The sequence below is a fragment of the Stegostoma tigrinum genome, chromosome 10, assembly GCF_030684315.1.
Source record: "Stegostoma tigrinum isolate sSteTig4 chromosome 10, sSteTig4.hap1, whole genome shotgun sequence".
Taxonomy (NCBI): Eukaryota; Metazoa; Chordata; class Chondrichthyes; order Orectolobiformes; family Stegostomatidae; genus Stegostoma; species Stegostoma tigrinum.
The window spans coordinates 44,281,127-44,290,722 of NC_081363.1; the positions used below are offsets into that span (position 1 = coordinate 44,281,127).

At 36.4% G+C, this 9,596-nt stretch overlaps 1 protein-coding gene across 2 annotated transcripts in view; it reads left to right on the plus strand.

Annotated features, from left to right (window-relative positions):
- The window catches only part of atl1 (atlastin GTPase 1), a 56,166-nt gene extending 51,720 nt beyond the window's left edge, over positions 1–4,446 (plus strand). For both annotated transcript variants that reach the window (XM_048537783.2, XM_048537782.2), the window contains one exon: positions 579–4,446. In XM_048537783.2, the coding sequence (XP_048393740.1) occupies positions 579–686 (108 nt within the window). In that variant the 3' untranslated portion in view covers positions 687–4,446. The remainder of the gene's footprint in view (positions 1–578) is intronic.
- Positions 4,447–9,596: the final 5,150 nt, after the last annotated feature.

Sequence of the window (9,596 nt, forward strand, 5' to 3'; positions counted from 1 at the left end):
GCAATGTGGCTGACTCTTAAAGGGATGTGCATTAAATGCTGGCCGAGCCACCAACATCCATATCCAATGAATTTTAAAAAAAACAAAAACTACAAAACCTACAATCTTAAAGCAATGATGCACCTTATCTGTCTATGCTGTCTTGCAAGATTTCAGATGTTCAGTGTCCTTAATTGCAGAAATGAACATCTCTACTTCAAAGTACAATTGTCAAAGCTAATATATTGTATTCCAGCAAAGTATAAAATAATATACCCAATCTCTCTACTGAAATTATTTAGGGAAATATGGCCAATCTGATCTATTCTGCTTTGGGTAAAGGTTTTATTTGCAAATGAAAATACCATCCTCAAGCAAATGAAAAAATTATAATCATTCAGTCAGCTGTAAAATTCAAGTTGAGCAGCTATTGAATATCTGCTTAAATCAAAATGAGTGTTGAATCATGATTTTAAGTCTGGTTTAGTTATAATGTTTGTGGACAGTGATTTACTGGTTCTGCAAGCAGACTGAACTACCTGTATTTGGTTCTGCTGGTTTCTGTGAGCATAATGTACATTGTTTTTGTGTCCAAATAGGCTCTCTTCAGGCTATATGATGCAGCTACAAGCCACAGACACATTTATCACCACACCTTCCCTGCTGCACAACCAGAAAGCAATGCAGATACCAAGAAGAAAAAATGATTTGACTGGGTTCCTCTGCTGCACATTCACAAGGGAAATCTTCCATTATTATTGTGCATTCCCACGCCACTAATCCAAGAAGTGCTATATAAATGGAAAGCCAATGATATGATAGCTTGTAACTGAATGAAATCATGTACCAACACTGAACACTGTGCTGGTTTCACTTATAGTTATGTTGCAAATTGTATTGTGAAAATGTGCTAGTTTGCATGATTTTGTTAACTGTTGGTATGAGTCAAATGTTCTTCCATCAAGAATGTACAACTAATGATTTTTCATCACTTTAAAGAACTTCTGGTACCTGGTATTTTGTTTTTTTTTCCAATGGAACATTTGTCTTCCGTAAGAACTTTAATTTTCAATGTAAGCACTGCACACTTAAAACATTTACTATTTATTGAATGTTAAAACCTGTTTTGGAACTCAATTTCTTTACTGTCTTAAGATTGCAATAGAGTATATGTTTAAAAAAACATTTTTGCTCCTAGCTACAGCAGAATGTTTCAACAAGAAAAATAAATTTGTTTTATTACTTTATGTCAGCTCATCTTAACAAATCATTGTGTCCTGATAAAATATTGAGGTCAACTTTAAATGCAACATTTACTTTAGTTTAAGACCAAAAATAGCAGCCAGCAAGACCAGAATGATATGTTACCATTACGTTTAGTAAAAAGAGCACAAATACATTCATACAATGTCTAAATTAATTAGTTGCTGAATTCTATTTTGTTTCTGTTTTCATTCTGTAAATAACAGTTCCTATGCACAAATGTAACCCTGAATTTCCACATAGTAGGTTGTTTCTTGTCATGGAAAATGATTCAAATAATCAGTCAGATGTCAAAAAGTAAGGGAATTTATGAAATGGGGAAAAACAGTCCATAAGAGAGAGATTTCTGAAATTCATATAAATTTTACCCTGCACTCCACCAAAAGCAGTTTTAACTTGTGGCAATACAAGCATACTTGTCCAGGTATACAGAAAATCAAACTTGAAGAACAATCTCCTGGTAAAGCTGTTACTTTCTGGTCTGTTGAGTGCTGCCAAAAATCTTTGTTGACTTAATGATTAGCCAATATCAATGAAGGCAAGCAGATCTTTACCAATAGGAAATATGAAAGTTAATATTTCTTCAGATAAAGCTCATAAGGCCTCCTTACCCAAGTACAAATAATAAAAAACACCCTGCACATTTGTAAAAACTCAACTGTGTTGAACATTAGATGTGATTCTCCAAATGAAAAACATTCGCTACGTAACATTGATTGTGCCAAGAGTGATGTTGACAATCATTTTAGGATTGTCAGTCAGGTTTGTAGTGTGGCACATTTGCACACAGAGGAAGGTGCATATTTTGTTACACCGCCCTATTTTTAACAGAAAGATAATGTATAAACATTCCATTCCTGTTTAACTCAAAACAGGTGACAACTTATCTCTGGTTCATTTCTTACAACAATGCTTTGATTAATCATAGTCAACCCATTGTGATTTAAAACTTAAAAGTTTGGCGGTTAACTGTCAATCATCATCTAACTGTGCATTTGCCATGGCAATACCGCGGCCAGAATCCGCATGTTAATCAATCGGGATTCTCATTCACACAATGACAATGTTGTTTCGCTTTTTATATTTGTATTTATTGCAAATTACCTGGATTAGTACATGATGAAAGCTTCAACAAAATCGTTATTTTTCAGCAGTACTCAATTTCTGTATTACCAAGGAACTAATGAAAAATTACTTTCAGTGCTAAATCAACTGTCCATAATTAAGAGCTTTTGTTTCAATTCTGTTTATGAAATGGTAAACTAAGACATTGATTGCCTTATCAGGGGGTCAATAATGCAAGTAAAGGTAAGATGTTAGGGTAGTTATTTTGGAAGCATGAGCTCAGTTAGTCTAAAGGATATTATTCATGCAAGTCTAATTCTAGAAATAACTTGTTTGATATTTTTAACATTTCTATCTTTGCCTCCCTTATTAGGTTTCTAACTATTCATTTTTGTATATTATTTCTTGTCATGTTTTGTTTATTGCTGGAAAGAACAATTTGTCGAAGCATTTCATCTTGGACTCAAGACCGTTGTAAGAATATCAGTGAAAAGGACAACATCGTTGTAAACATTTTTTCTAATTAACCTGTTCAGAGATGCTTTTACACACCTATAGAGCACACAGGATTTTAATCCCAATCTCCTGTCTCAGAGGTAGGGACACTGTCACTGTGCTAAAGGAGTCCAGGGAACAAAATTGTGTGCTGTATGAGATAAGAGCACTGATTAATGACAAGTGGACTCTGAATGATAGCAGATTGCCATGGAAAATGCACCAGTTAGATGATAACTGCCAGTTAACTGGCACACTTTGCTTAAATTTAAAACAGGCAGGTCGCCTTAGATTGGATTGACACTGTCATGTAGAATGAATGCAAGATTGACTGTTGCCTATTTTTTGTTCATTGAAATAGTTGCAGTCTGTGCATATGCTCTTTCTGTCTATAGATAAAAGGGTCCAGTATAGTAATACATATAACATCCAGTACATGCAAGTATATCACACTGAGGCCCAATTGACGGTCATTGTATTAGTTGTCAGTGTAATATTAACTGTCAAATGCCTACTCCTGCTAATGTTTCATCGTATTGCCTTTTCTAGTTCACTTTATTCATTCACTGTTACCTTTACTCACAACAAATCTTTCCTGTTTTGTCAATTCAACTTTTTCCAGAACTGATTAAAAATTGCCGTAGTAACACATTGTAGTAACTATGACCAATGATTACTAACAGCAACAATTTGGTGTGAAAGGTTCATATAATTGGAGGTACATGTGTGGAGTCCAATTAATTTAAATGTTCTTAATTATAAAAAGCAAGTTAACAAAAGCAGAGATGCCAAAAGCATGTTATGGAACATTCCATTTTCAAAATACATTAAAAACTAATTTCAACATTCTTAAACTTATAAATACAAGTTTAAAAAGGAAGCGTTGCCTCAATTCAGTTCACTAGATGCAAATAATTCAGTACATATAATACTAATTTAAAAATTGTCGCACAAGGGCTTTCAGTATAAAGTAGTAGCACTAATAAAAATTAACTTAATTTTATGGTACCAAAACTGTCTCTCGTTAACACATGCCAATTCCTTTAGGTTTTTTTTAGAAATAGAATCAGGATTGTAGTAGTTTAAGTCTATATCAATGTTATTTTATATTTTGGGAGCATTATAAAGCACATACGAACTGTCTGCCTAATAAACTAATTAGTTTTGTCATTAATGATAACATACTGCAAGTATGTGGTTTTCTTAGACACTGTCACAGTCCAAGTGGCCTCATCACATTCACAGGGTTGCAAATATTGCAAATGTGCCATAAAACTTCAAAGCCTTCTCGATCAAAGATTACCACATCTCTGAATGTTTACACTACAAATTTCAAAAGATGACAGTTGCACTAATTTGACTATCTGTTTAAGTGAATATAAAAATATTCCCATCTCTCCTGACAACAGACTGTATTTAGAGTGTTATCTGTAATTCTACCAAACTTAGTTGGCCCCAGTGTTATTTGTTGATATTAGTGTGGTCTCATTCTTTGCACTTTTATAAATTTCAGTTTGAAATGTGCAAGCTGAAATGTAGTTAAATTCTAGCAAATATTGTAATGACAGTGCAAACACAGCAATTTATTCTTGCCTTATTGTAACTGTAAATCATTTGATAAATAAATACTTAGTGATATAGTGATCATAACTGGTATGCCAAATGATTTTAAAATTATGAATGTTACATTTTGAATTTGTATGGTCATAAAAACATTGAAAAGCTATTCTATTTATCTATTCTCTCCTTCACCGCACAGTATTTTCAGCCTCTCAAATGTGCATTAGCTAATTTATATGGTCAAAAACAATTTTACACTAATCTGTTTATGTCATGTCCTGTGCTACAAAATAAAAGTAGTTCACAAAATGCGAGTCTTCGTAACAGGTAATGCACTTATTTAATGTTTTGTTCCAAGGATTTTGCTGATTGAAAACTGGACTGAGATTTTCTGACACTTTCAATTTGAGACCCTAAAGCTACCAAATACGCAATTGCCATATTAAGTGAATCTTGGCTGGATTCAAACCATGGTCCAGAGCTAAAAAAATTATTGAGCAACAGTAATTAGAATGTTCATATTGTGGTACAAGTTTTGTAATCCCACAAAATATCAAACCTTTCATTTTTTGATGCCAAACAAATGAAAAACTAGTTCTCTTTGAAAATAAATAAGACTAGTTGCTTCCAATATTAGCTGAGTTGGAGGAAATAGGTACATTACTCTGATAACTTAAAGGTATTTCTGTCTCTGAGGTCACCAGAGTTTAAGAACTACCTCATCTCAGAAGTGCCATTAATAGGCATGATGCAATTGGCCGCCATATTACCTACTTCTAAATGCTATGCATTTAACCTGTTTGAAAATGCACTAGAATAAGATCAGGTACAATTATAATGCTTTAACAAGCAAAACATCCACCATGTTACCTACCAGAAAGATGTAATCAAAAATAATCGATACCTGCCGACTAAGTATTCAGAAGAAAATAGTAAGGAAAAGGCCACTCAGTCCATGGTAATGTATGGAAAGATCTTTAATTTTTCTATTGATACAAAATCCTATACTCTCTAAACTACCTTGAATAGGCAAATTAATTAATGTTGACTGCGCAGAGTCCAATTACCCCACCAAGGTTTTGAGCTTTTAACCATGGACGAAGCAAAATATTAGCTAAAGGACATCTCAATCCGGATTTTGCTCATTCCCATTGAATAGACCAAATAATACTGAGAATTTTAGCCCACAGAACTTTGGCTGAAGCAATAAATTTTCCATGATGGAGGTCCATCTGTAGTGCAGGTTCTATTTCTAAAATCAAGCCTATGCAGGTACAAATACAAGCTCCCTTGCACTAGCGTCTATGAACACACGAACAATGCTAGATGGTAAAGATACTGGCCGAATGATTGTGGTTTAACCCCACATCTCAGCCTGCCCATATTCAAAACCTTGGATTGTCTTATATGCACAAAAACCTAAGTCATCCTTCAGTATCTTCACTTAGCCAGTCTCAACAGTTCTCTGGAATAAAGAATGATAAAAGATTGCCCATCTTCAAAATAAATTTATTATCTCTGTTAATAGATTGTGATAAACGGATTTAGGTTTAATCCCTGAACAGGTCACTAAAAGCAATTCTTTCTAAATTTTCATGTGTTGAAAATCACACAAACTAGAAGATAAATGAAACATAATTAGGGCAACACTGCCTGGGCTTTTAGAGCTTGATTGCTCAATCTGCAGTTACTCTAGTGTGCCTTGAAATTAAAACAATGGCAATTTTCAGTCTTCCTGAAAGTAAAAAGCTATAAACCTAGTTTTTGCTACATGTAGATTACTCCAAAATATTTTGTTAAATTGCTATTAGTTTCAGTGTTGTTATTCTTTGAAATCAGTTTATCATCCCTTATTATATCGTAATGCAAGGTCACCATCAACATACTCTCCACTGTGAAAGTTAAAGACTGCATGCATGCTACAAACTTGGAGAGTTGTAAACTTTTGGTTGTACACTGGCTGTAGTCACTTCCCATTTTGCATTATTGTTATGGAGAACTGTAAATTGCTATCAAATTTTCTGGTGAATGCCAGGAATAGATAAACAAATGTAATACAGATAATGCTGCATTTACAATGAAACACTTTACATAGTTGATTGAGAAACTGTATTGGAGAAATTGAAGGGTGAATGGGTTCACGACATATGCTGGAGGAGGCTGCCTAAAACTTGAAGTCTTGTAACCATTTTCAAATGTTGGAAATGCTGTGAACTTCATTCAGCTATGCATCATTCTTTAAGCAAACCCAACTGTTCTTAACCACAGATAGATCAGTAACACACATCATGAATTCAATTTCATAATATTTGGATGAATGGCACTTGGATTACTGTGTATAAAAGTTGGTCTCTTTATCTCAGGATATTATCATTGTTGCACTCCCTCTGAGATTCAACAGACTAGTTCCTGACATGACACGACCACCCTGCACACAGACTGAGGACACTGGATGTGTATTCTCTGGAGTTTTGAAGAATGGAAGGTGATCTCATTGATACTTAGAAAATAGGTGCAGGAGTAAACCATTCGGCCCCTCAAACCTGCACCACCATTCAATATGATCATAACAGATCATGCAATCTCAGTATCCCATTCCCACCCTCTCCTCATAACCCTTGATCCCTTTAGCCACAAGGGCCATGTCCATATCCTTTTGAATATATCTAATGAACTGACTCCAATAGCTTCCTGTGGGAGAGAATTCTACAGGTTCACAACTCTCCTAGTCAAGAAGTTCTTCCTCATCTCAGTTCTGAACGGTTTACACCTTATTCTTAGGCTGTGATCCCTAGTTCTGGACTTCCCCAACATTGGGAACATTCTTCCTGCATCTAGCCTATCCAGTCCCATCAGGATTTTATGTTTGTATGAGATCCCCCACCGCTCTTCTAAATTCCAGTACAAGCCCAGCTGAAGCAGTCTTTCCTCATATCAATCCTGCCATCCCAGGGATCATTCTGGTGAACATTTGCTGGATGCCCTCAATAGCAAGAATGTCCTTCCCTCAGAATAGGAGACCAAAACTGCACACAATACTCAAGGTGTGGCCTCACCAAGGCCCTGTATAACTACAACAAGATATCCTTACTCCAGTACTCAATTCACCATTAGATTTCCTCAGTGCCTGCTGCACTTGCATGTCAAACTTCAGCGACTGTTCCAAAATGACTCCAAGGTCTCATTGCACCTCACCTTTTCCTGAACAACCAACGTTCAGATAATAATCTGCCTTCCTGTTTTTGTGACCAAACTGGATAGCCTCACATTTATCCACATTATATTGCCTTTGCCAAGTATTTGCCCACTCAGTCAGTCTGTCAAATTCACCCTGCAGCCCCCTCACAGCACACACTGCCATCCAGCTTTGTGATATATGCAAATTTGGAGATATAGCATTCAATTTCTTCATGCAAAATGTTAATGTATATTGTGAACAGCTGAGGTCCAAGCACTGAGCCCTGCAGCACCCCACTCATCACTGCCTGCCAAGGACCTGATTATTTCCAACTGTTTCCTGTCTGCCAAGCAATTCTCTATCCACGTCAATACATTACCATGGGTACCATGAGCTTTAATTTTCCTTACTAATCTCTTGTGTGGAACCTTGTTGAAAGCCTTTTGGCAATCCAGATACACGACATCTGCTGATTCACTATTATCTACTCTACTGGTCACATCCTCAGAAAATTGCAGATTTGTCAAGCATGATTCCCCTTTAGTGAATCCATGTTGACGAGGGCCAATTCTGTCACTGCTTTCCAATTGCTCATTTATTACATTCTTAATGATTGACTGCAGCACTTTTCCCCAGCACCAATGTCAGGCTAACCGGCCTATAATTCCCCATTTTCTCTCTCCCTCCTTTTCTAAAAAGAGTGGAGTTACATCAGAGATTCAAAGCCCTGATCAGCCAAAAATATTAAAACTTTGTGAAATCTATAGCTGCAGGAGCCACAAGAATTCAAAGTCAACAACTTGGAAATGACTGAGGGTGCTTCATAAAATGGGGTGGTGAGGAAGACAGTGGATGACAACGATGATGACAACAATGCTGTTGTGAAGGTCACCAATGGCAACAGACTCCAACGAACTTGAACCTGAAGAGCGAACATCCTTGTGGCTCTTCTGCAGCAAAGCTACATTCCAGAGACATTGAGTTTTTTTTTAATCCCAGGAAACAATCAATGGAATTGCAGTAGTTGAGGCAGATTCAGATTTGTTTGAAGTCAAACCTTAGAGAAAACCTGGAGTTGATCTTTGATTATTTTAACTATGGGGTCAATAAGGAGACCTGGAAAGCTTATTGTGAGAAACAATGAAGGCTCTATTCAGTATTTGACCTTTTACTTGCAACTGCTTCAGAGAGAGGGGGGAATGGTTCAGCAAGGGAAGGAATGCAATATAGAAAGGACCAAGATGATAATTTACTGAAAATGGAATTGAAAGATGATTTTACATCTTCATCTGGAAGAAGAATGAAAACTTACTGGTGCAGCTGGTGTTATTATATCCAGGTTCTGTCAGGAGGGTAGAATGAAGGCCTTGAGACAAACATGGAGGAGTTGAGACTGCAATTCAGGTTTTTGGAGACCCATGGAAACAAAAACACACCACTGTTGAAAAAAGTACCAACATCCACAGGGAGTACCAAGGGTATTGATGAAAGAGCATGAGAACATGATCAAGACAGAAATCATGAATCAGATCGTGGCCCAATGCCTATAACATTGGTGATGTAGTAGACAGTGAAAGAGGTTATCTCAGAGTATAACAGGACCTTGATCAGATGAACAAATGGGCCAAGGAGTGGCAAATGGAGTGTAATTTAGATAAATGTGAGGTGTTGAATTTTGGTAAGGCAAAGCAGGGCACGACTTATACAGTTAATGGTAAGTCCCTGGGGAGTTTAGCCTAACAAAGAGACCAAGGGGTGCAGATGCATAATTCCTTGAAAAAGGAGTTGCAGGTAGACAGGGTCACTAAGGAGGCATTTAGCACACTTGCCTTCATTGGTCAATTCATTGAGTATAGGAGTTGATCTAGACATACAGGTCATTGCCAAGACCACTGTTAGAGTACTGCATTCAATTCTGGTCTCCCTGCTATAGGAAAGATGTTGTTAAACTTGAAAGGGTTCAGAAAATATTTACAAGGATATTGCAGGCATGTTTCAGGGATTGGAGGGTTTGAACTATACAGAGAGGCTGAATAGGCTAGGGATTTTTTCCCCT